This window comes from Geotrypetes seraphini, chromosome 8, assembly GCF_902459505.1.
Source record: "Geotrypetes seraphini chromosome 8, aGeoSer1.1, whole genome shotgun sequence".
NCBI classification, from domain to species: Eukaryota; Metazoa; Chordata; class Amphibia; order Gymnophiona; family Dermophiidae; genus Geotrypetes; species Geotrypetes seraphini.
The window spans coordinates 103,819,561-103,845,740 of NC_047091.1; the positions used below are offsets into that span (position 1 = coordinate 103,819,561).

General features: G+C 46.0%; 1 protein-coding gene across 1 annotated transcript in view; it reads left to right on the forward strand.

Moving 5' to 3' along the window:
* Positions 1–26,180, forward strand: part of UPF1 (UPF1 RNA helicase and ATPase) — a 357,405-nt gene that overhangs the window by 273,126 nt on the left and 58,099 nt on the right. Inside the window, exon 20 of the mRNA XM_033955970.1 lies at positions 7,516–7,690. Within this exon, the coding sequence (XP_033811861.1) occupies positions 7,516–7,690 (175 nt within the window). The remainder of the gene's footprint in view (positions 1–7,515; positions 7,691–26,180) is intronic.

The following is a 26,180-nucleotide window of genomic DNA, read 5'->3' on the forward strand; positions in this document are numbered from 1 at the left end:
TGGTGTTCCGCAAGGGTCAGTGCTGGGACCACTGCTGTTCAATATATTTATTAATGATCTAGAAACGGGGACAAAGTGCGAAGTTATCAAGTTCGCGGATGACACAAAACTCTCCAGCAGGGTCAGAACTGTTGAGGAATGCAAAGAACTGCAGAGCGACCTGAACAAACTGAGTGAGTGGGCAAAAAAATGGCAGATGAGCTTCAATGTGGAGAAATGTAAGGTCTTGCACATAGGGAAGGGGAACTCCATGTACAGCTACGCGATGGGAGGGAGGATACTCGGGGAAGGCAGCCAAGAAAAAGATCTGGGGGTATTGGTGGATAACACAATGAAGCCGGCGGCGCAATGTGCAGCGGCCTCAAAAAAAAGCGAACAGAATGTTGGGCATTATCAAGAAAGGTATCACTACCAGAACGAAGGAAGTTATCCTACCACTGTATCGAGCAATGTTGCGCCCACATCTGGAATACTGCGTCCAATACTGGTTGCCATACCTCAAGAAGGACATGGCAATACTCGAGAGGGTCCAGAGGAGGGCAACGAGGATGATAAAGGGTATGGAGAACCTTTCATATGCCGAACGGTTAGACAGGCTGGGGCTCTTTACCCTGGAGAAGCGGAGACTGAGAGGGGACATGATAGAGACTTATAAAATCATGAAAGGCATAGAGAAGGTGGAGAGGGACAGATTCTTTAGACTAGCAGGGACAACTAAAACAAGAGGTCATTCAGAAAAACTGAGAGGAGACAGATTCATAACGAATGCAAGGAAGTTCTTCTTCACTCAGAGGGTGGTGGACACCTGGAACGCGCTTCCCGGAGAGGTGATAAGACAGAGTACAATTCTGGGGTTCAAAAAGGGACTGGATGACTTCCTGGAAGCGAAGGGGATTACAGGGTACAGATAGAGGTTTACCTTACAGGACATTGAGCGAATAGGGTATGGATATTTTAGGTTAGGTAGGGAACACTTTCAGGTCATGGACCTGGGAGACCGCCACGGGAGCGGACTGCCGGGCACGATGGACCCCTGGTCTGACCCGGCAGAGGCAATTCTTATGTTCTTATGTTCATACTCTGGACTATGAATGTGCTTTGGCTTCCTACCTGGAACGCACCAAGCCACACAGAACTGCTCCTCAATTCTTCATCTCCTTTGATCCGAACAAGTTGGGACGCCCTATCTCTAAGCGTACCATCTCCAACTGGATGGCGGCTTGTATCTCTTTCTGCTTTGCCCAGGCTGGATTATCACTTCCCAATAAAGTCACAGCCCATAAGATCAGAGAAATGGCAGCCTCTGTAGCCTTCCTCAGATCGACACCGATTGAGGAGATTTGTAAGGCTGCTAGTTGGTCCTCAGTTCATACCTTCACTTCTCATTATTGTCTGGATACTTTCTCCAGACGGGATGGACAGTTTGGCCAAACAGTATTACAAAAGTTATTCTTCTAAGTTGCCAACTCTCCCACCATCCCATTGTGGTTAGCTTGGAGGTCACCCACTAGTGAGAATACCTGCCTGCTTGTCCTGGGATAAAGCAATGTTACTTACCATAACAGTTGTTATCCAGAGACAGCAGGCAGCTATTCTCACGTCCCACCCACCTCCCCTGGGTTGGCTTCTCTGCTAGCTATCTGAACTGAGGAGACACGCCCGGTGCATTGGGCGGGAAGACACTCGCACATGCGCTTTGTGGGCGACTCAAAACTTCTAAAGTTTTTATAAGCAAGTATGCTTGTGAGACGTCCGCATCGGGGCTCTGTCGGATGACGTCACCCACTAGTAAGAATAGATGCCTGCTGTTCCTGGATAACAACTGTTACGGTAAGTAACATTGCTGTCTCTGCGTATGCAGATGATATACTGCTTCATTTGAGAAACCCTGAAACAACCATTCCATGCTTACTTGAGTTAATAGAGAAATTTGGAACATTTTCAGGATATAAGATAAACTGGAGTAAATTAGAAGTTCTTCCACTTAATGTACACTGTACAAAAGGTTTGTTTGATTCATTTCCTTTATATGGAATGAGGAAGGAATAAAATATTTAGGAATCTGGATAAAAAATACACTGGAAGAAACAATGATAGCTAATGAAAAATTAACAGAAATGTGTGAGCAATGGAATCCTTTACATTTATCTTGGTGGGGAGAGTCCAAATGATTAAAATGATGATATTGCCTGTGGTTTGTTATCAAATGGGTTTGATAACAGTTTTTTTTCAGGGGTCCTTTTATAAAAAGTTAAACAGTATTCTTACAAAATCTATTTGGCTGGGTAAAATTGCTAGAATTGCTTTAGTGTCTTTACAAAAACCAATTACGGAGGGAGGGGTAAATTTTCCTAATTTTATAGGTATCATCAAGCCTATATTATGCGCCAAGGTATGTATTGGATCCTCCCAGAGCCCATTGATAATATTCCAGATTGGTTATAGTTAGAATGGCGACTCATTTTTCCTCTGAGATTAAACCATGTTCTTAGAATCAAAATGCCTAGGATATATAAAGAAAACAGAATGTTAGTTGATACATGGAAAACCTTAAGATTTATGAATAATTTTAACACCTATTCCTATACATAAATCAACAAATCAAACTATATGGCTTAACTCCAAGATTCAAATAGGCGGATTTAAGGTCATCTGGAAGTATTAGATAATGGCAGGTGTACGAATTCTGGACGATGTTATATCTAATGGTAAATTGCTTGATTTTTCACAGTTGCAACATAAATTTGGTCTTGAAAAATCACACAGTTTTAAAAGGTTGCAACTGAAGCAGGCCATTCAGGCGGAGTTCCCTGAATGGAAAAATCTTAATAATCAGTATAGTTTGGAGTTCTTATGCTTTCAGGTGGACTTCCTGGGATACCAGGCCGCACAGTGGTATAAATTGATATCTGGATTTATGAATAAAAAACCAAAGACTGGTCTTAAGGATATTTGGAGCATTGAGATTAAGCATCAAATTACTGCTTCTCAATGGCCACTAATTTGGTCTTGGAGGATGAGATGTACAATATCAGCATCTGAGACAAACTTGGTTTTTTCAGTTGCATAGAGCATTCTGGACCCCTGTTCGTTTACAAAATTTAGATAGCTCTAAGTCTAATAGATGTTGGCATTGCCATCTCGAAGCAGGGACATTAGATCATTTATTATTCTATTGTCCATTTATTTTGGCTTTTTGGAAATCGATATGGGGCCAAATAAATTGTTTATTAGAAAATCCGGTGGCTTTATTATTTGATACTATATTATTAGGAATGTCAATGAGGAAGAAAAGTCAAATTTCATCAAAAAATAAGCTCTTATTATGACAGGAGTTGCCATTCAACAGATTACATTTAATTGGAAAAACTGGAGTAGATTAAATTATAGTTTCTGGTGGAATTCTCTGTGTCATATGTATAAGATGGAAAGAACGTTAGCTATACAGAAAGGAAATTTTAATAAATTTCAGGAGGTGTGGGGACCATTAATAGAATATTGTAGTGAATAAATAACATTTTTCCCTTATTGGTATAATTGCAAAGTGAGGGGTGGGAGTGAGGGATTTTTAATCTTGTATTAAATGTTTAGATTAATAGAAAAGATTGTATATAATGTATTCAATGATGTATGTAATTACATATGAAATAATAGGGATGGGAGGGAGGGAATGAAGAAAACAAATGGGATACAGCACTGCCGGGGTACAAGCTCTATTGCCAGGACAGGTCAGGACAGAAAAGAGGTGGAATAAAAGAAAGCATACATAAAAGAAAGCATACAATCGACAAAAATGGACACAGCAGAGACAACCAACAAGCTGGAATCGCTATGGGTTAAAATACCGGGAAGGAAAGGGCCTGAAATAAAGATGGGCCTATACTATCGTCCATCCTGGCAAACCGGAGATATCGATGAAGAAATGGAAGCCGAGATGAAGCTAGAATGCAAAAGCGGTAACACGGTTATTATGGGAGACTTCAACTACCCCGGGATAGACTGGAGTCTTGGAAGCTCAAAATGCGCTAGGGAGACAGAATTCCTGGAGGCTATACAAGATTGTTTCATGGAGCAGCTTGTTAGAGAACCAACGAGAAGAAATGCCACTCTGGATCTAATCCTAAATGGGTTAAGGGGACCTGCAAAGGAAGTAGAGGTAGTGGAACCGTTGGGAAACAGCGATCATAACATGATCAAGTTCAAGGTTGAGGTAGGAATACCGAAAAAAAAGAGAACCATAGCGACAACTTTCAACTTCAGGAAAGGAAACTGAAGCAATGAGGGAAATTGTAAGGAAGAAACTTAGGAACACTTCCAAAAATGGCAAACAGTAGAACATGCCTGGTCTTTTCTCAAGAACACGGTGAGCGAGGCGCAAAATCTGTATATCCCCAGATTCAGAAAGGGGTACAAAAAGAGTCCGAACAAAAGACCCGGCGTGGATAACTAAAATAGTGAAGGAAGCGCTAGGCAATAAGAAAAACTGAGGGGAACTGGAAAGAGCACAGGAAGTATCAAAAAGAATGTCACCGAGTGGTTCGAAAAGCCAAAAGAGAGTATGAAGAGAGGCTAGCCAGGGAAGCACGAAATTTCAAACCGTTCTTTAGATATGTTAAAGGGAAGCAACCGGCTAGGGAGGAGGTGGGACCGCTGGACGATGGAGACAGGAAGAGAGTGGTGAAGGAGGAGAAAGAAGTGGCAGAAAGACTTAACATGTTCTTTTCGTCTGTATTTACAAATGAAGATACATCCAACATACTGGAACCTGAGCAATTCTTCAATAGAAATCAAGCAGAAAAATTAACATCCATGGAAGTGAGCCTTGAAGATGTACGCAGGCAGATAGAAAAACTGAAAAATCCCCGGGTCCGGACAGAATCCATCCAAGGGTTCTGAAGGAATTAAAGGAGGAGATAGCGGAACTACTGCAGCAAATTCACAATCTATTCCTGAAAACAGGCATGATCCCAGAGGACTGGAAGATAGCCAACATTACGCCCATCTTTAAAAAGGGATCAAGAGGTGACTCGGGAAACTACAGACTGGTGAGTCTGACCTCGGTTCCGGGGAAAATGTCGGAAGCACTGATAAAAGAAAACATCGATGAACATTTTTAAAGAAATGAACTTCTGATAACCAGACAACATGGTTTCTGCAAGGGGAGATCGTGCCTAACGAACTTATTGGACTTCTTCGAAGGAATTAACAAACGGATGGACAAAGGAGACCCCATAGACATCATATATCTAGATTTCCAAAAAGCCTTTGACAAGGTGCCCCATGAACGCCTACTCTGGAAACTGAAGAACCATGGGGTGGAAGGAGACATACATAGATGGATCAGAAACTGGTTGGCGGGTAGGAAACAGAGGGTTGGAGTGAAGGGCCACTACTCGGACTGGAGGAGGGTCACGACTGGGGTCCTGCAGGGCTCGGTGCTCGGGCCGCTGCTATTTAATATATTCATAAATGATCTAGAAACTGGGACGAAGTGTGAGATAATAAAATTTGCAGATGACACCAAACTATTTAGTGGAGCTCAGACTAAAGAGGACTGCGAAGAATTGCAAAGGGACTTGAACAAACTAGGGGAATGGGCGACGAGATGGCAGATGAAGTTCAACGTTGAGAAATGTAAAGTATTACATGTGGGAAACATAAACCCGAGGTACAACTATACGATGAGAGAGATGTTATTAAATGAGAGTACCCAAGAAAGGGACTTGAGGGTAATGGTGGACATGACAATGAAGCCGACGGCACAGTGCACAGCTAAGAAGGCAAACAGAATGCTAGGCATAATCAAGAAAGGTATTACAACCAGAACGAAAGAAGTTATCCTGCCATTGTATCGGGCGATGGTGCATCCGCATTTGGAGTACTGCGTCCAATATAGGTCGCCTTACCTTAAGAAGGACATGGCGTTACTCGAGAGGGTTCAGAGGAGAGCGACGCTTCTGATAAAGGGGATGGAAAACCTTTCATATGCTGAGAGAATGGAGAAACTGGGTCTCTTTTCCCTGGAGAAGAGGGGATATGATAGAGACTTACAAGATCATGAAGGGCATAGAAAGAGTAGAGAGGGACAGATTCTTCAAGCTTTCGAATAATAAAAGAACAAGAGGGCATTCGGAAAAGTTGAAAGGGGACAAGATTCATAACTAATGCTAGGAAGTTCTTCTTTACCCAACGTGTGGTGAACACCTGGAATGCGCTTCCAGAGAGCGTAATAGGGCAGAGTACGGTACTGGGGTTCAAGAAAGGACTGGACAATTTCCTGCTGGAAAAAGGTATAGAGGGGTATAGATAGAGGATTACAGTTCAGGTCCTGGACCTGTTGGGCCACCGCGTGTGCGGACTGCTGGACACGATGGACCTCTGGTCTGACCCAGCGGAGGTACTGCTTATGTTTTTATGTTTAAATATTATTAATCTAAGTCGATTATGATAGTGATATCGTATAAGTTCAAATGTTATTTTCTGACGCACTTGTTGTAAGATGTAAAAATGAATAAAGAATTTTAAATGAAAAATGAAAGTAATCTTCTTGATCACTGTCACTTCAGCTCGAGTCAGTGACCTTCAAGCATTGGTTTCCAACCCACCATATACAGTATTTCACCATGACACCCTAAATTCCTTCCAAAAGTAGTCACAAAATTCCATCTGAATCAATCTATTCCACTTCCAGTCTTCTTTCCAAAACCTCATTCTCAGCTGGGAGAAGCAGCTCTTCATACATTGGACTGTAAACGTGCCTTGGCATACTACTTTCAAAGGACCAAACCACACAGGACTTCATCTCAACTGTTCATCTCTTTTGATCCCAACAAACTAGGCTGACCTGAAACCAAGAGAACTATTTCTACATGGCTAGCGGCTTACATTTCATTTGCTGTGCTTGGGCTGGGTTGCAACTCAAGGGGTATGTTATGGCGCACAAAGTTCAAGCGATGGCAGTCTCAGTGGCTTTCTTATGTTCCACTCCCATTGATGAAATTTGCAAAGCAGCCACTTGATCCTCAATCCACACTTCCACATCTCACAGATAGTCATGTCAGTCAAGCAGTGTTACAGAATCTATTTTCTTCTTAATGGCCAACTCTCCCTCTGTCCCATTGAGGTATGCTAGGGAGTCCCACAAGTGAGAATATGCTGCCTTCTTGCCCTAGGATAAAGCAGAGCAGGCAGATATTCTCATATCCCTCCCACCTCCCCTGGTTGGCCTCTTAGTTGCTTACGGAACTGAGGTACTGTGAGCCCTTGTTGGATGGGAAGGTACTGGGCTCCGTGGATGACGTCACTCGCATGTGAGAATATCTGCCTGCTGTCTCCAGATACCTGTTATGGTAAGTAACTGCTTTTTATTCTAAACTTGCCAGTATAGTTTCCTGTATTGTCAGAAAAGGTGCCAGCGTTTGTTAATGTTGAAGTGCTTGACATGTATCTTCCATATTTTAGAGTGAATTTCTATCCAGCCAGAATCAGTGATAATGTATTGGGGATGTTTTGTAGGTATGGAGTTATTATTGTGGGAAATCCAAAGGCTTTGTCAAAACAGCCACTCTGGAACCATCTGTTGAATTACTATAAGGAGCAGAAGGTGCTGGTGGAAGGACCATTGAATAACCTCCGGGAGAGCCTAATGCAATTCAGCAAGCCCCGTAAACTTGTCAATACCATCAACCCAGTAAGTTGCCACTGTTGAATAAAATGCATGATTTCTAGAATAGTCTGCTTTCAGTAGTTTTCACTCAGCAGATCATTTCTGAAAGTGATTTTCTTGCAGTACCTCTGGTTTAAAAGGCCAGAGAAGGAGGTATGCTTCAAATTCTATTGAAATATTTTCACTTAATTTTAGTGTAAAGATTTTTATTGTGCAGCGTTCAGAAGTCTTCATCATAATTCATTATTGCCTTCTGTTTAATAGAAACATAGTGTTTTAATTAGGAGTTAATTTACTGCTGCACTTCTCCAAGGTTTGCTTTGGCAGATACTGACAGTTTTGTTTATCTGTGCAGAAGTGAGTGCTTACTATAGTTGTAAAATGTAGGAGTAGAGGGCTGGATTCTATAAACAGACCCTAGTGGTGCCTACATTGTTTCTTGTACAATTCTGCTTTATTCCTGGACAAGTGGGTTATGCATCCCATGTCACGAGACTGCTTGTAAGAAACCTCATTTACATAATTTTTCTGTCACTCTCCTCTTATCTCAGGACTGCCCTCAGGTTTCCAGTTCCTTTCCTACAAGTGAGACAGTAAGAGCTAGTCTTTTCTGCCCATATATAATTTTTCCTTAAACTCAGTATTTTTACTTGCTTCGTGTCTTAATGCTGCAGAGGTTCCCTGCAGGGACAGCTCTGGCTGCGGGAGATTGCAGACTTTGTGGATAAATTCTGTTTTTAGGGGGTTGGCTTCCATGCAGTGCACCATCTGGACAGCCTGCACCTTCAGATCAGGGCTCAGTGACTGTTTCCTTGGGAGCTAGATCAACCCAGGTTTTCCGCTAGTGGGTTTGAGCACAGGCTGGGTGGCTTCATGGAAGTGTGCCCAGGATCAGCGCCAATTGTGTTTCTTTGCCAAGTCGTGAGCATGGTGTGTCCCTTGGGTAGCAGAGGTCTCCGGCCGTTGGACTCGGGCCAGAGGGTAAACAGGAATCTGTCTAAGCAGATGGTTCCCGTTGTTTAATAATTGTACAAACACACTATCGCCAATTAAACATTTAAATTTATTACAAGTTATTTCATAACAGAATATTTATAAGGCTCATAAATAATTATAATTTGTACAATGGAAATTCATCTCTTTACAACAGAGTAATGCCATCTTGCTGAAGGGAGGAATTCCAATATGCCATATGAATTCCATCACTTATATACATTTATCCCTACCCTCACATTATTGGCTGAAATATTCTTCCTATCATATGAGGTATTCTATACATGGTAGGGGAGTGACTTTCACTTAACAAAGACCTTCTTATTTTTTTATAGATAACAGGCTTAAAGAAAAGTTTTACAGAATTATATATTTGCTTATCCCAGGACAAGCAGGAAGCATATTCTCATGAATGGGTGACGTCACTGATAGAGCCCCGGTATGGACCACTTCAAAAGTGCATCACCACTATAAGTGTTTAGAAAGTTTGCGATAGCCCGAAACGTGCATTCGCGAGTGCCTCCGCACAATGTAGGGAGCAAGGTCCCTCAGCTTCTTAGTTTCCGCGGAGCTAAGAAGTCACTCATCAACAGCTGTTGATAATTTTTCGCTGCCTTCCCGCGGATTATTTTCTGATTTTTTTATCAGTTTGTTTTCTTTCCTTTTTATAGTAAAAAAAAATTTATAAAAACTTTTTCTCAGTTTCGCGGGTTTGGCCTTGCGGGGCCTGTTCCACTCCTCAAGCCTCGACCTTCGATTTTGCCGAGGCCCTTTATCCCTCAATGTCCCATTCTCAAACGGGTTTTAAGAAGTGTGGACGGTGTGCTCGCCCTATTTCCATCACAGATCCGCATTGCTGGTGTCTCCAGTGTCTAGGGCCAGAGCACAGGGCTGAATCTTGCACTCGTTGTTGCTCCCTCCAGAAGAGGACCCTTAAAAATTGTCAGATTCAACAACGTCTCCTCTTCGGTCCCATTATGGAAGGAGATTCGACACCAGTACCGGTGTTGGGGTCTGCACCAAAATCGACACCACAACATCCGACATCGATGGAATTATCTTTGGTGTCGCATTTAGTGGGTAAGCCGGCCAAGAAGCCTTCCCCCACCCCTTCAGGTCCTCAGGTCACTTTAGCAGTGAGCCAAGTCCTGCAGACCTCGAGCAGACCCAAGAAGTGCTCGGCTCCTATTGTGGTGAGTGCTTTGACATCGGCCTCATCGACAGAGCGCAGAGCCACACCGACGGTACCGGCAAAAAAGCCAGCGGTACCAGTGCACTCTCTCAAGCAGCAAATTCAAGAACTGCTGCGGGAGGAGTTAAGGGAGCAGTTACAGCTCTTACTCCCTGTTATGGCGACGCTGGCTCCTCCAGTGCCAGTCACAGTCAGAATTGGTGTTGGATTGCCTTCTTCATCTGTCTCAAATCTACATCTGACAGAGTCCATCTCAGTGCTATTACAGCGTTTCACATGCCAATCGAGGGCAAACCTCTGACCGCTCATCCTTTGGTCTCCAGATTTATGAAAGGACTTTTCAATATGAAACCACCTCTCAAGCCTCCACCTGTCGTCTGGGACCTTAATGTGGTCCTTTCCAGTTTGATGAAGCCATCATTTGAACCAATGGCCACAGCTCATCAAATTTCTGACCTGGAAAGTTGTCTTCCTTATTGCTCTCACCTCTGCCAGGAGGGTCAGTGAGTTACAAACATTAGTGGCAGATCCACCCTTCACAGTTTTTCATCATGACAAGGTAGTTCTGCGTACACATCCAAAGTTTCTTCCAAAAGTTATCATTGAATTTTATCTCAATCAGTCAATTGTTCTACCAGTGTTTTTCCCTAAGCCTCATTCTCATGCTGGGGAAACTGCTTTGCATACTTTGGACTGTAAACGGGCTTTGGCTTACTACATTGACCAGATGAAGCCACATTGAACATCTCCCCAATTGTTCATCTCCTTTGACCCAAACAAATTGGGGCATCCTGTATCTAAGAGAATGATTTCCAACTGGCTGGCTGCCTGCATTTCGTTCTGTTATGCTCAGACTGGACTGGCACTGTGGAAGGCATTCTTGAAAGGCATTTTGTGGCGTCCCCCAAGACCCACATTATCCCCAATCCTATTCAATTTATTCATGAGCTTGCTGGGACAAATCAAAGTGGAAGATGAAACTGTACTATCTTATGCCGATGACATTCTCCTCATCCCCATAACCAAAAACTATCCTAATATTGCCGAAAAAAATCTCAAACAATATAGATAAAATTCAAACCTGGGCAACGAACAACAAGCTGAAACTGAACTCCACTAAGACCAAAGCCATTGGTTTCCCCACCGAAAAACAAAATGTCATTTCTAACCTCACTCTTCCATCAGACATCACTGTTATCATGGAAAAATCCACCAAGGTACTAGGCTGCATCTTAGATAACACTCTTACATTGGAACCACAAATTTCTAACCTTCATAAAAGACCATCTACACCAGTGTTTTTCAACCTTTTTACACCTATGGACCGGCAGAAATAAAAGAATTATTCTGTGGACCAGCATCAGTCTGTGGACCGGCGGTTGAAGAACACTGGGCTAAGTCGTGGGCCAGACCCTGCCCATCTCTACCCAATCTCCACCTCAGACCCCGCCCCCATAATAGTACTAATTGCACCTTGCACGTCCTGTGCCTCATCTGGAAGCCTTCCCTCTGACGTTGCAACGTCAGAGAGAAGGCTTCCGGTTCAGGCGCAGGATGCCCGTAGGAGCCACTGCCCGTGGCTTTGTGCACTGAATCAGGAAGAGGGAGCTGGCTCAAAGATAACGCTGCATTGATCGCACCGTGGACCGACACTGTTTTGGGCCTGATGCATGTGCTGGCCCTGTGGACCGGCAGGAAATTTCTGTGGACCGGCACTGGTCCATGGACCGGTGGTTGAAGAACACTGATCTACACTATGTGTCAACTGTGTCTCACAAGACCATACTTCCACCCACACCATTTTGCTCTGATCATTCAGATGATGGTCCTACCTCAACTGGACTATTGCAACTCCACCTACCTTGGCATCAACACTACTCTCATCCGCAAACTGCAACTCATCCAGAACACAGCCGTTAGACTAATCTACAAATTAAAGAAATTTGATTCAATCAATACCTTCATCAGGCAACTACATTGGCTCCCAATTTCATCTCGGATAATTTTCAAATCGTCATGTATCCTATACCAGATTCTATACGAAAACTCAGCAGCCCCTCTCATTCAAATATTCTCTACTGCTTGGTCGACATCAAACAAATTTTCCACTCTATGCTAACTTACCTGGGTGTAAAAACCTGGAATGACCTACCAGAAACCATCAGGAAAGAAACAAACTACACTACATTCAGAAAAAACCTGAAGACTCACCTTTTTGACAATTAACTGTCTTCATATCTAAATAGCACCCCCTACTTCATGGTCCCTCTTCTTCGTTCTCCATGCCCCCTCCCCTACTACTCTCCCCTTTCTCTTTGATCTGTCACCTTGAGCCTGTATAGGTATGTGCGACTCACAAATGGAATATTAGATTAGATTAGAGTTGTGTCACAGCCCACAAAATTAGAGCTATGGCAGCTTCTGTTGCTTTCCTTAGATCTACACCCATTGAGAAAATCTGTAAAGCTGCCACCTGGGGTCCTCAATTCATACCTTCACTTCTCACTACTGTCTGGAGTCTTTCTCCAGCTGGGATGAGCACTTCGGCCAATCTGTATTACAAAATTTATTTTCTTAGTCCAACACTCCCACCATCCCTTCTCTGTTAGCTTGGCGGTCACCCATTCGTGAGAATATGCTGCCTGCTTGTGCTGGGATAAAGCACAGTTACTGTAACAGGTGTTATCCAGGGACAGCAGGCAGATATTTGCCCATCCTACCCACCTTATCTTAACTGAGGGACCGCACGCCCTACTTCAGGCGAGAAGGCACTTGCGCATACGCGGCTCAAGCTATCGCAAACTTTCTAAACACAAGTGGCAATGCACTTTTGAAGTGGTCCATACTAGGGCTCTGTCAATGACGTCACCCATTCATGAGAATATCTGCCTGCTGTCCCTGGATAATACCTGTTATGGTAAGTAACCGTGCTTTACAGCAATCTACATGAATATGCATTATAATATATAGAAACATAGAAGATGACGGCAGAAAAGGGCTACAGCCCATCAAGTCTGCCCACTCTGATTACCCACCCCATGTTTATGCCCTAATGATCCAATTTTCTTATCTTGACCCTTGTAGGGATCCCACATGGTTATCCCATTTATTCTTAAAGTCTGGCACGCTGTCTGCCTCGATCACCTGCAATGGAAGCTTGTTCCAATGATCAACCACTCTCTGTGAAGAAATACTTTCTGGTGTCGCCATGAAATTTTCCGCCCCTGAGTTTGAGCGGGTGCTCTCTTGTGGCCGAGGGTCCCTTGAGAAAGAAAATATCATCTTCCACTTCGACACGTCCCGTGAGATACTTAAATGTTTCGATCATGTCTCCCCTCTCCCTACGTTCCTCGAGAGTGTAGAGCTGCAATTTGTTCAGTCTCTCTTCATACGAGAGACCCTTGAGCCCCGAGATCATCCTGGTGGCCTTCCACTGAACCGATTCAATTCTGTGCACATCTTTACTGTAATGTAGCCTTCAGAATTGCACACAGTACTCCAGATGAGGTCTCACCATGGCCCTGTACAACGACATTATGACTTCAGGCTTTCGGCTGACGAAACTTCTATTGATACAACCCAATATCTGCCTTGCCTTAGATGAAGCCTTCTCCACTTCATTGGCAGTTTTCATGTCTGCACTGATGATTACTCCTAAATCTCGTTCTGCTGAAGTCCTAGTTAAAGTTTCCCCGTTCAAGAAGTACGTCCTGCATGGATTTCCACTTCCGAGGTGCATGACCTTACATTTCTTAGCATTGAAGCCTAGCTGCCAGGTTGAGGACCAACTTTCCAATGTAAGCAGGTCCTGCGCCATATAATTCTATAAACTGCATTCACTTACTATATTACATAGTTTGGTGTCATCGGCAAATAGTGTTATTTTACCTTGAAGCTCTTGAGTCAGATCCCCTATGAATATGTTGAAAAGGAGTGGACCCAGGACCGAGCCTTGCGGCACTCCACTGGTCACCTCCGATGTTTTAGAGAGGGTACCATTAACCACCACCCTCTGAAGTCTGCCACTCAGCCAATCATTGACCCATGCAGTTAGTGTCTCTCCTAACCCCATCGATTCCATCTTGCTTAGCAGCCTGCGGTGTGGGACACTCAAAAGCTTTACTGAAGTCCAGGTACACGACGTCCAAAGACTCTCCCAAGTCCAACTTTCTTGTTACCCAGTCAAAGAAGCTGATGAGATTGGATTGGCAGGACCTACCCTTGGTGAATCCATGCTGACTGGGATCCCGAAGATTCCCTTCATTCACGATTGTGTCCAATTTGCTTTTAATTAGTGTTTCCATGAGTTTGCACACTATTGATGTGAGACTCACTGGTCTATAATTCGCAGCCTCTGCCCTTGCAACCCTTTTTATGCAGAGGAACGACATTAGCTAATTTCCAGTCCAGGGGAACTTTCCCCTTACTTAGGGAGAGATTGAATAGCTCAGCCAACGGTTTCGCCAGGACATCGCTCAATTCTCTGAGCACTCTTGGGTGCAAATTGTCTGGTCCCATGGCTTTGTACACCTTGAGTCTTGCCAGTTCACTGTAAACTTCACCTGGTGTGAACTCAAAATTCTGAAACGGGTCTTCTGTGCTTTGTGTTGCCTTCAACTGCAGACCGTGTCCCGGTGCCTCACAGGTGAAGACTGAGCAGACGTATACATTCAGTAGTTCAGCTTTATCGGAATCTGCTTCCACGTAACTTCCGTCCGGTCTTCTAAGGCAGTGTTTTTCAACCTTTTTTGGGCAAAGGCACACTTGTTTCATGAAAAAAATCACGAGGCACACCACCATTAGAAAATGTTAAAAAATTTAACTCTCTGCCTATATTGACTATATATAAAGTAATTCTCTTGAATAGGAATCAAATAAACACAAAGAAAGTATTTTATAATTACTTTATTACGAAATAAAAATTATAAAATACTTTATTCAGTGCGAAACCTGGGCCTGTTTGGCTGAACACAAAGCTGATATTCTGGCTGGAATCGAAGAAAGACACACACGTAGCTCTTCGTCAACAGCTCTCAGTCTCTCTCTGTATTTGGTTTTTATAGCATACAATTATCCCAGGACAAGCAGGCAGGTATTCTCACTAGTGGGTGATGTCATCAGAGAGAGCCCCGGTACGGACGTCTCACAAGCACGTGTTGCTTGTAGAAACTTAAAAGTTTCTAGATGCCCGCACCGCGCATGCGCCGGTGCCTTCCCGCCCGGAGGTCCGGGCGTGTCTCCTCAGTTCTTTTCTTTCCGCGGAGCTGAGAAGTTCAACTTCATCATGCGCTAGCTGAATTCAGTTAAATTTGCCTTCCTTGTCCGCGTTTTCGCTTTCTTTTAATTACAGTTAACAGTACTTTTCTTTTTCAGTAAAAAAAAAAAAAAACAAGAAGATTATTTCCTCCGGCGGGTCGAACGGGCCGGCCACGTGGCTCAGGCCCACTGGCTTCGACCTTGCGGCGGAGATTTTCCGGCCTATGTCCCGGCCAATCACCGGGTTTAAAAAGTGCAGCAAGTGCCAACGCGCGATTTCACTCACGGACCCTCACCGGCGCTGTTTGCAGTGTTTGGGCCCTGACCACATTCCGAAATCGTGCAGGCCTTGCTCTACCCTTACGGCACGCTCATTCAAGCGGCGTTGCCTATTGTGGGAATCGATGTTCAAGATGGACGCAGCTAAGGATCCCTCAGCCTCCACTTCATCTGATACCTCCCCGGTTCGGGCGAAACCGGTATCGACCCCTCCTGCATCGAGTGTGGTGAAACCGGCATCGTTCATCCCGACACCATCCACGAGCTCGACGTCGGTGCCTGCCCCGGTCTCCTCGGTTCAGGTACCTCTTCCTTCCACAGTGCCACCAGTGGTCATCAAAGTGCCGAAAGCTACTAAGCAGAAGCACTCGACCTCGAAGGAGCGCGATGACCGTGCAGGAGGACCCCCTTTCGGTGCGGATCCCTCCTTATCGGCTTCGCTACGGTCCATGCTGGAAGCTCAATTCGTTGAGCTCATGCAGACCATCGGACCCGGGCTCATCGCTGCCATACAGGGTGACCTCCCGGTACCGGTCCAAAGGGGCGGTCCGCCCCCTCCCCCTCCTCCACGCCGTTCGACCTCGAAAACCGACGAGGACGAACGGGGGAGGGCGGCGATGCCCATGCGGCAAGCCTCGCTTACCGATATGCCGCCATTAGAGCCCATTACGCCTCCGCGCCAACATGGGACCAGACCTCCGATCGATACTCAAAGCCCTGGGCATAGTCAGGAAGAATTCTTCCGTACTCCTTACCAGACTTGGGTAGCATCGCAAGAATCCGCATCGCAACCCCAGTTGCGATCCACCACTTCCAGCCCTATCCACCACTTGGGGGCCTCGGGAGACCATGCGATGCACAGACGATCCCGATCCCCGTCCCGCCACCGAGACGGGCACCGATCAAGACACTCATCCTGGCACTCTTCACGCCATTCGGAGGTGTCACCGCAGAAAAAACTGCAACGTATGAGATACTCCTCATCAGAGGTGTCCCCTCCGGAGGGACCGGAGTACGAGGAGACACCCATACCCTATTCTCCTTGCCACTCCCCGATGTCCATGGACCCGGAGGCCTCCTCCTCCTCCAGCCCGTCCCACAGACCGACGCTGGCGGATCAATTGTCTTTCTCATCATTCCTCCGACAAATGGCGGATGATCTGGATGTGACCCTTGACACGGGCTCCCGATACTCCAAAGAGTATCTGGACACCATGCATTTACCTAACCCTCCAACGGAGTCGCTTCGGCTCCCCCTGCATAAATTGCTGGATCAGACCTTCATGCAGTGTTTCGAAACACCGTACTCCATACCGGCGATTCCCAGCAAACTCGATGCTCGATACCGCATCGTGCACCATAAAGGGTTTGAGGGCCCTCAACTCTCCCACCAATCCCTACTGGTCGAGTCCTCTCTTAAACGCTCTCATCCCTCCCAGGTCTACGCCTCTGTACCACCGGGCCGAGAGGGGAGAACGATGGACAAATTTGGTAGAAAATTCTATCAAAACTCCATGATGGCGTCACGGGTGCTGAACTACAATTTCTTTTTCTCTTCCTATCTGGAGTTCTTCTTGCCGGTGCTCCGCAAGTTCACTCCGTTCATAGACACCCAAGCTCGATTCGAGTTCGAGGAAGTGGTAGCCTCCCTCTCCCAATTACGCCTCCAGCTGATGCAATCCTCCTTCGATGCATTCGAACTCTCGGCACGTGCTGCCGCAAGCGCGGTAGCCATGCGTCGCCTGGCATGGCTCCGTACAATCGATATGGATCCCAACCTCCAGGACAGACTCGCCAACGTACCATGTGCGGGAGCTGACCTGTTCGATGAGTCTATCGAAACGGTTACCAAGAAGCTGTCGGATCATGAAAAATCTTTTCAATCCATCCTGCGGCCCAAACCCAAACCTCAACAGTCTCGACCTTCCAGGCCACCCCTGATTTACCAGCGGCGTTACATAGTAACATAGTAACATAGTAACATAGTAGATGACGGCAGATAAAGACCCGAATGGTCCATCCAGTCTGCCCAACCTGATTCAATTTAAAAATTTTTTTTTTTTTTTTTTTTTTTTCTTCTTAGCTATTTCTGGGCGAGAATCCAAAGCTTTACCCGGTACTGTGCTTGGGTTCCAACTGCCGAAATCTCTGTTAAGACTTACTCCAGCCCATCTACACCCTCCCAGCCATTGAAGCCCTCCCCTGCCCATCCTCCTCCAAACGGCCATACACAGACACAGACTGTACAAGTCTGCCCAGTAACTGGCCTAGTTCAATCTTTAATATTATTTTCTGATTCTAAATCTTCTGTGTTCATCCCACGCTTCTTTGAACTCAGTCACAGTTTTACTCTCCACCACCTCTCCCGGGAGCGCATTCCAGGCATCCACCACCCTCTCCGTAAAGTAGAATTTCCTAACATTGCCCCTGAATCTACCACCCCTCAACCTCAAATTATGTCCTCTGGTTTTACCATTTTCCTTTCTCTGGAAAAGATTTTGTTCTACGTTAATACCCTTTAAGTATTTGAACGTCTGAATCATATCTCCCCTGTCTCTCCTTTCCTCTAGGGTATACATATTCAGGGCTTCCAGTCTCTCCTCATATGTCTTCTGGTGCAAGCCTCCTATCATTTTCGTCGCCCTCCTCTGGACCGCCTCAAGTCTTCTTACGTCTTTCGCCAGATACGGTCTCCAAAACTGAACACAATACTCCAAGTGGGGCCTCACCAATGACCTGTACAGGGGCATCAACACCTTCTTTCTTCTACTGACTACGCCTCTCTTTATACAGCCCAGAATCCTTCTGGCAGCAGCCACTGCCTTGTCACACTGTTTTTTCGCCTTTAGATCTTCGGACACTATCACCCCGAGGTCCCTCTCCCCATCCGTGCATATCAGCTTCTCTCCTCCCAGCATATACGGTTCCTTCCTATTATTAATCCCCAAATGCATTACTCTGCATTTCTTTGCATTGAATTTTAGTTGCCAGGCATTAGACCATTCCTCTAACTTTTGCAGATCCTTTTTCATATTTTCCACTCCCTCTTCGGTGTCTACTCTGTTACAAATCTTGGTATCATCTGCAAAAAGGCACACTTTTCCTTCTAACCCTTCAGCAATGTCACTTACATACATATTGAACAGGATTGGCCCCAGCACCGAACCCTGAGGGACTCCACTAGTCACCTTTCCTTCCTTCGAGCGACTTCCATTAACCACCACCCTCTGGCGTCTGTCCGACAGCCAGTTTCTGACCCAGTTCACCACTTTGGGTCCTAACTTTAGCCCTTCAAGTTTGTTCAACAGCCTCCTATGAGGAACTGTATCAAAGGCTTTGCTGAAATCCAAATAAATTACATCTAGCATATGTCCTCGATCCAGCTCTCTGGTCACCCAATCAAAAAATTCAATCAGGTTCGTTTGGCACGATTTACCTTTTGTAAAGCCATGTTGCCTCGGATCCTGTAACCCATTAGATTCAAGGAAATACACTATCCTTTCTTTCAGCAACACTTCCATTATTTTTCCAACAACTGAAGTGAGGCTCACCGGCCTGTAGTTTCCTGCTTCATCCCTGTGACCACTTTTATGAATAGGGACCACATCCGCTCTCCTCCAATCCCCAGGAATCACTCCCGTCTCCAGAGATTTGTTGAACAAGTCTTTAATAGGACTCGCCAGAACCTCTCTGAGTTCCCTTAGTATCCTGGGATGGATCCCGTCTGGTCCCATCGCTTTGTCCACCTTCAGTTTTTCAAGTTGCTCATAAACACCCTCCTCCGTGAACGGCGCAGAATCTACTCCATTTTCTCGTGTAACTTTGCCGGACAATCTCGGTCCTTCTCCAGGATTTTCTTCTGTGAACACAGAACAGAAGTATTTGTTTAGCACATTTGCTTTCTCCTCATCACTCTCCACATATTTGTTCCCAGCATCTTTTAGCCTAGCAATTCCATTTTTTATCTTCCTCCTTTCACTAATATATCTGAAAAAATTTTTATCTCCCTTTTTTACATTTTTAGCCATTTGTTCTTCCGCCTGTGCCTTCGCCAAACGTATCTCTCTCTTGGCTTCTTTCAGTTTCACCCTGTAGTCCTTTCTGCTCTCCTCTTCTTGGGTTTTTTTATATTTCATGAACGCCAACTCTTTCGCCTTTATTTTCTCAGCCACTAGGTTGGAGAACCATATCGGCTTCCTTTTTCTTTTGTTTTTATTGATTTTCTTCACATAAAGGTCCGTAGCCATTTTTATCGCTCCTTTCAGCTTAGACCACTGTCTTTCCACTTCTCTTATGTCCTCCCATCCTAACAGCTCTTTCTTCAGGTACTTTCCCATTGCATTAAAGTCCGTACGTTTGAAATCTAGGACTTTAAGTATCGTGCGGCCGCTCTCCACTTTAGCCGTTATATCAAACCAAACCGTTTGATGATCGCTACTACCCAGGTGAGCACCCACTCGAACATTAGAGATACTCTCTCCATTTGTGAGGACCAGATCCAATATCGCTTTTTCCCTTGTGGGTTCCGTCACCATTTGTCTGAGCAGAGCCTCTTGAAAGGCATCCACAATCTCCCTACTTCTTTCCGATTCCGCAGACGGAACATTCCAGTCCGCATCCGGCAGGTTGAAATCTCCCAACAGCAGAACCTCCTCTTTCCTTCCAAACTTTTGGATATCCACAATCAGATCCTTATCAATTTGCTGCGATTGAGTCGGAGGTCTGTAGACTACACCCACGTAGATAGAAGTTCCATCTTCTCTTTTCAGAGCAATCCATATCGCTTCTTCCTCTCCCCAGGTCCCTTGCATTTCGGTCGCTTGGATATTGATCTTTACATAGAGAGCTACTCCTCCACCTTTATGACCATCTCTGTCCTTCCTAAAAAGATTATATCCCGGTATGTTTGCATCCCATCCATGTGATTCACTGAACCATGTCTCTGTGATAGCAACAATATCTAGATCTGCCTCTAACATCAGAGCTTGCAGATCATGAACTTTGTTGCTTAGACTGCGAGCATTTGTGGTCATCGCTTTCCAGCTATTTTTCAGCGATAATCTTCTTTTTCGTATGGATTTTTGTGTCGTTTCACTTTCCGTTGCAATACTAAGAAATGAGTTGCTGATATTGCTTATGTTGCAGCCTTTACTACTATCACATCTTTTCTTTTGCCGGGGGTGGTCTTTATAATTGTCCTTCGTACATACACCACCCCCACCTTCTAGTTTAAATGCCTGGAAAAATATTGTCTAAATTTCTCTGCAAGGTTTCTTTTTCCTGCTGTAGTAATATGTAGCCCATCAGTGCAATATAGCTTCTTGTCCTTCCATGTATTTCCCCATCCTCCTATGTACCTGAAGCCTTCTTGATGACACCAGGCTCTGAGCCATCTATTAAAGTCCTCTGTGTTTTTCACTCTTTGCTCTCCTTTTCCATATGCAGGCAGTATTTCAGAAAAAGCTAAAGTCTTTACAAAAGGTTTCACGCCCTCACCAAGCTCCCGAAAAGCTTTCTGTGCTGCAAGTGTGGAGTTGTTGGCCAGGTCATTTGTTCCCAGATGGATAACAACATCAGTGTTAAAATCCTTAGTTTCTTCCTTAACTATAGTCAGTATTTGCCTGGAACTCCTGGTAGCTGAGGATCCTGGAAGACATTTCACTATTTTGGACTCCTCGCCCTGTGTTCCAAGGTTAATGCCTCTGATGATGGAATCCCCCAACAGTAATAGTTTTCTGTTTTTGGCTTTTTTATTTGTACTTAGGGTGCTCTTGTTCTCTTGAGTTTCCTTCATTGGTTCCAGTCCCACCTCCCTTCTGTTTTCCTGAGTATCGCAGTGCACTAGTGGAGCGAAGGAATTCTGTAGAGGTAATATTAGTGAAGGTGGATGTTTCTGTGTTACATGTCGCAGTCTTCCTGAGCCTACTGTGACCCATTTATTCCTGGGCTGTTTTATTCTTTGAGGTAGAGGTGGTAAGTTGGTATGATTTTGTGGAGTGATGGAAGCTGCTTTAATTGTATTCAATTCCTGTTTAAGTTTGCAGAGCTCCTCCTTAATACTGGCAAGTTGAAGACAGATGGGGCAAGCCTTAAGCCTCCAAATAGTATGTCTTGGAATTAAAGCACCACAGTGATTGCATAGAATAAAGGTCATCTTGATTGGTTGTGAAGTCCTGATTATATGGGTCTCTATATATGAATAGTGGTCCCTGGGGTTGGTGGGACTATAAGTAAGACTACTAGTAAGGCAGAAATATAGGCTCTATACCACCTAAAACACAGTATTTTAAACAAAACTGCAGGAAGAAGAAATAAGATTTAACAGAGGAAAGAGAAGGATTTTTTTGTGCTTTTTTATATTTTTTTTTAGTAAGAAACAGGGAGGAGAAGAGAAATTAAGCAGATATAATGCTGAAAACCAGTGAAAAGAGCAGAATATGAAATGGTAACTTAGCTTTTAGAAGTTCACAGGGCAGCCTTGTTTCAGCAATGCCCAGACAAACGCCTGCTGCGAGACAACCTGCGAAGAGACAACCTCCCCAGAAGTCTCAGCAAAAACCTCAGCCACCGGCTGCACCTAAGGCTCCCCAGCCCTTTTGACTCCCCTCCCGGGAGCATAACCGACACCGTTCTGCACTCAGCCTCTCCCATAGGGGGCCGCCGCCATCTTTTTTACCATCGATGGGAGGCCATAACCACGGACCTATGGGTCCTTACCATCATAAGAGAAGGATACTCTCTTCAATTCCATCGGGTCCCCCCGGACCATCCTCCAAGAGAGTATCCTTCAAGCTCGACGCAGACCGCCCTTCTTCTTCAGGAAGTCCAAACCTTACTTCAGCTTCGGGCTGTCGAGCCGGTCCCGTCAGACCAATTGAACCGAGGGTTTTACTCCCGGTACTTCCTTGTCCCGAAGAAAACGGGCGACCTTCGACCCATTTTAGACCTTCGGGCCCTCAACAAGTTTCTGGTCAAAGAGAAGTTTCGCATGTTGACTTTGGCTTCTCTATACCCCCTCCTCGAGCAGAACGACTGGTTATGCTCCCTGGATCTCAAGGAGGCCTACACTCACATCCCCATTCACCCGGCCTCCCGAAAGTTCCTCAGATTTCGGGTGGGAAATCTGCACCTACAGTATCGAGTGCTACCATTCGGCCTATCTTCGTCCCCCAGAGTCTTCACAAAGTGCCTGGTGGTAGTGGCCGCGGCACTCCGGGACAGGGGTCTACAGGTGTTCCCATACCTCGACGACTGGCTCATCAAGGCCCCGTCAGCCCCAGAGGTCACTTCGGCGGCCTTGGCTACAACCTACTTCCTCCAGAATTTGGGCTTCGAGATCAACTTTTCCAAGTCTCATCTACAACCCACCCAGTCCCTCCCCTTCATCGGAGCGGTCCTGGACACCACCCGACTCCGAGCATTCCTGCCTCTGCAACGCATGGAGTCGCTTCTTCATCTCTGCCAGTCGGTGTCTACTCGCCAAACCCTACCGGCGAGACAACTGATGGTGCTCCTGGGCCATATGGCCTCCACAGTACATGTGACACCCTTTGCCAGACTCCATCTCAGGATCCCCCAGTGGACCCTGGCATCACAGTGGAATCAGACGTCCGATCCACTATCCAAACGCATCTTAGTCACACCTGCTCTTCGGCAGTCTCTACTTTGGTGGATGACCTCTTCGAATCTATCCAGAGGTTTGCTGATGCACTCTCCCCCCCATCAGAAAGTTCTCACAACCGATTCGTCGAATTATGCATGGGGGGCCCACCTGGATGGTCTCCGCACCCAAGGATTCTGGACCAGTGCGGAAAGACTACACCAAATCAATCTACTGGAACTCAATGCGCTCCAAGCTTTCCAACACCTACTTCACAACATGGTGATCCTCATTCGCACAGACAATCAGGCCGCCATGTATTATATCAACAAGCAAGGAGGCACGGGCTCGGCCCTCCTTTGCCAGGAAGCTCTACGAGTCTGGGACTGGGCGGTGCGCCACAACGCCTTCCTCAGAGCAGTCTACATTCAGGGGGAGAACAACGTCTTAGCAGACAAACTGAGTCGTCTACTACAACCGCACGAATGGACTCTCCATTCCAGCCCCCTTCACCAAATCTTCACACAGTGGGGGACGCCTCAGATAGACCTCTTTGCGGCTCCCCACAACTCCAAACTGCCTCAGTTTTGCTCCAGGATCTACACCCCTCATCGCCTCGAGGCAGATGCTTTTCTACTGAACTGGGGGAAACGATTTCTATATGCGTTCCCACCATTCCCGCTGATCCAGAAGACTCTGGTCAAGCTGAAACTCGAACAGGCCACCATGATTCTAATAGCTCCTCGGTGGCCCAGACAACCTTGGTTCTCCCTCCTACTTCAACTCAGCAGCAGAGAACCAGTACCACTTCCAGTGTTTCCTTCACTACTTACTCAACATCAAGGATCACTGCTTCATCCCAACCTGCAGTCTCTCCACCTGACAGCTTGGTTCCTCTCAACGTAACCCCTCACCAATTCTCTCAAGAAGTGAGGGAGGTCTTGGAAGCTTCCAGGAAGCCCGCCACTCGACAATGCTACTCCCAGAAATGGACTAGATTCTCCTCATGGTGTGTTTCTAAATCAAAGGAACCTCAGCGAGCTTCCTTATCCTCCGTGCTGGACTATCTCCTACACCTATCTCAATCCGGGCTCAAGTCTACATCCATACGAGTCCACCTGAGCGCTATTGCGGCGTTCCACCAGCCCCTACAAGGGAAACCCCTCTCGGCCCATCCGGTGGTCGCCAGATTTATGAAAGGACTCTTCCATGTTAACCCTCCTCTCAAACCACCCCCAGTAGTTTGGGACCTCAATGTAGTCCTTTCCCGTCTCATGAAGCCCCCGTTTGAACCACTCAACAGGGCCCCTCTTAAGTATCTCACCTGGAAAGTGCTTTTCCTGGTAGCCCTTACGTCCGCTCGCAGAGTCAGCGAACTCCAGGCATTGATGGCGGATCCACCATTCACAGTATTCCATCATGACAAGGTGGTCCTCCGCACTCACCCGAAATTCCTGCCTAAGGTGGTCTCAGAATTTCATCTCAACCAATCCATCGTACTTCCAGTATTCTTCCCTAAGCCCCATTCTCACCACGGAGAATCGGCCCTTCACACTCTAGACTGTAAACGTGCGTTGGCTTTCTACCTGGATCGCACCAAGCCACACAGAACCACTCCTCAACTTTTTGTCTCCTTCGACCCTAATAAGTTGGGAAGACCCGTATCAAAGCGCACCATCTCTAATTGGATGGCGGCTTGTATCTCTTTCTGCTATGCCCAGGCTGGATTATCACTCCCTTGTAAGGTCACAGCCCATAAGGTCAGAGCAATGGCAGCCTCAGTAGCATTCCTCAGATCAACACCAATCGAGGAAATTTGTAAGGCTGCCACCTGGTCCTCGGTTCACACATTCACCTCACATTATTGTCTGGATACTCTCTCCAGACGGGATGGACAGTTTGGCCAAACAGTATTGAAAAATTTATTCTCTTAAGTCGCCAACTCCCCCTCCATCCCACTGAGGTTAGCTTGGAGGTCACCCACTAGTGAGAATACCTGCCTGCTTGTCCTGGGATAAAGCAATGTTACTTACCGTAACAGTTGTTATCCAGGGACAGCAGGCAGCTATTCTCACGTCCCACCCACCTCCCCTGGGTTGGCTTCTCAGGCTAGCTACCTGAACTGAGGAGACACGCCCGGACCTCCGGGCGGGAAGGCACCGGCGCATGCGCGGTGCGGGCATCTAGAAACTTTTAAGTTTCTACAAGCAACACGTGCTTGTGAGACGTCCGTACCGGGGCTCTGTCTGATGACATCACCCACTAGTGAGAATAGCTGCCTGCTGTCCCTGGATAACAACTGTTACGGTAAGTAACATTACTAAATAGACAAATATACCCTCCATCCTTTTTATTAAACCACAATAGCAGTTTTTAGCGCAGGGAGCTGCACTGAATGCCCAGCGCTGCTCTTGACGCTCATAGGCTCCTGCGCTAAAAACCACTATTGCGGTTTAGTAAAAGGGGACCATATTGTAAAATATAGACAGCAGATATAAATTCAGAACTGTGCATAGTAAGTGAAGGGAAGTTTTCATCTCTGGGAATTTACCCAGTTAACTATTAAGTTATTTGGGCAAATTCCTTTGAAAACTGTGGTAATACTGCCTCCACTTTGCTAAATTTAAAATAAAATCATTTTTCCTACCTTGTCTGGTGATTTCTGGTTGCACTTTCTTCTTCTGACTGTGCATCCAATCTTTCTTCCCTTCTATCAGCCTGTATGCTTTCTCTCCTCCACACCTCATTCCCTCCCCCAACTTTTTCTTCCTCTCTCCCTGACCTTTCTTTCTTTTTTTCTGTTTCTCTTCTTTCCTTCCGTTTCCCTGCCTGCCCCCTTTCTTTCTTTCTCCCTGCCGTTCCCCAAGCCACTGCCGCTGCCATCGGGGAACAGGACCCACCAATGGATAACAGGCCCCAAAGCCGACGCCGACGCATGCTCTCCCTGACGTCAATTCTGCAATCGGAGAGGAAGTTCCGCCCAGCCAGGCAGCGATTGGCTGGCCCGAACTTCCTCTCCAACTGCAGAATTGACGTCGGGGAGAGGAAGACTGTTCGGCTCGATAGATTAGATCGCCAAGACAAAGTGAGTCCTGGGTGATCGACTCACTTTGCCTTGGCGAGCTACTGGCGCCCCTGCCTCGGGCCCCCTGTCAGCTCCGGGCCCGGCGGCCCTGCGGCACACCAGGCAACAC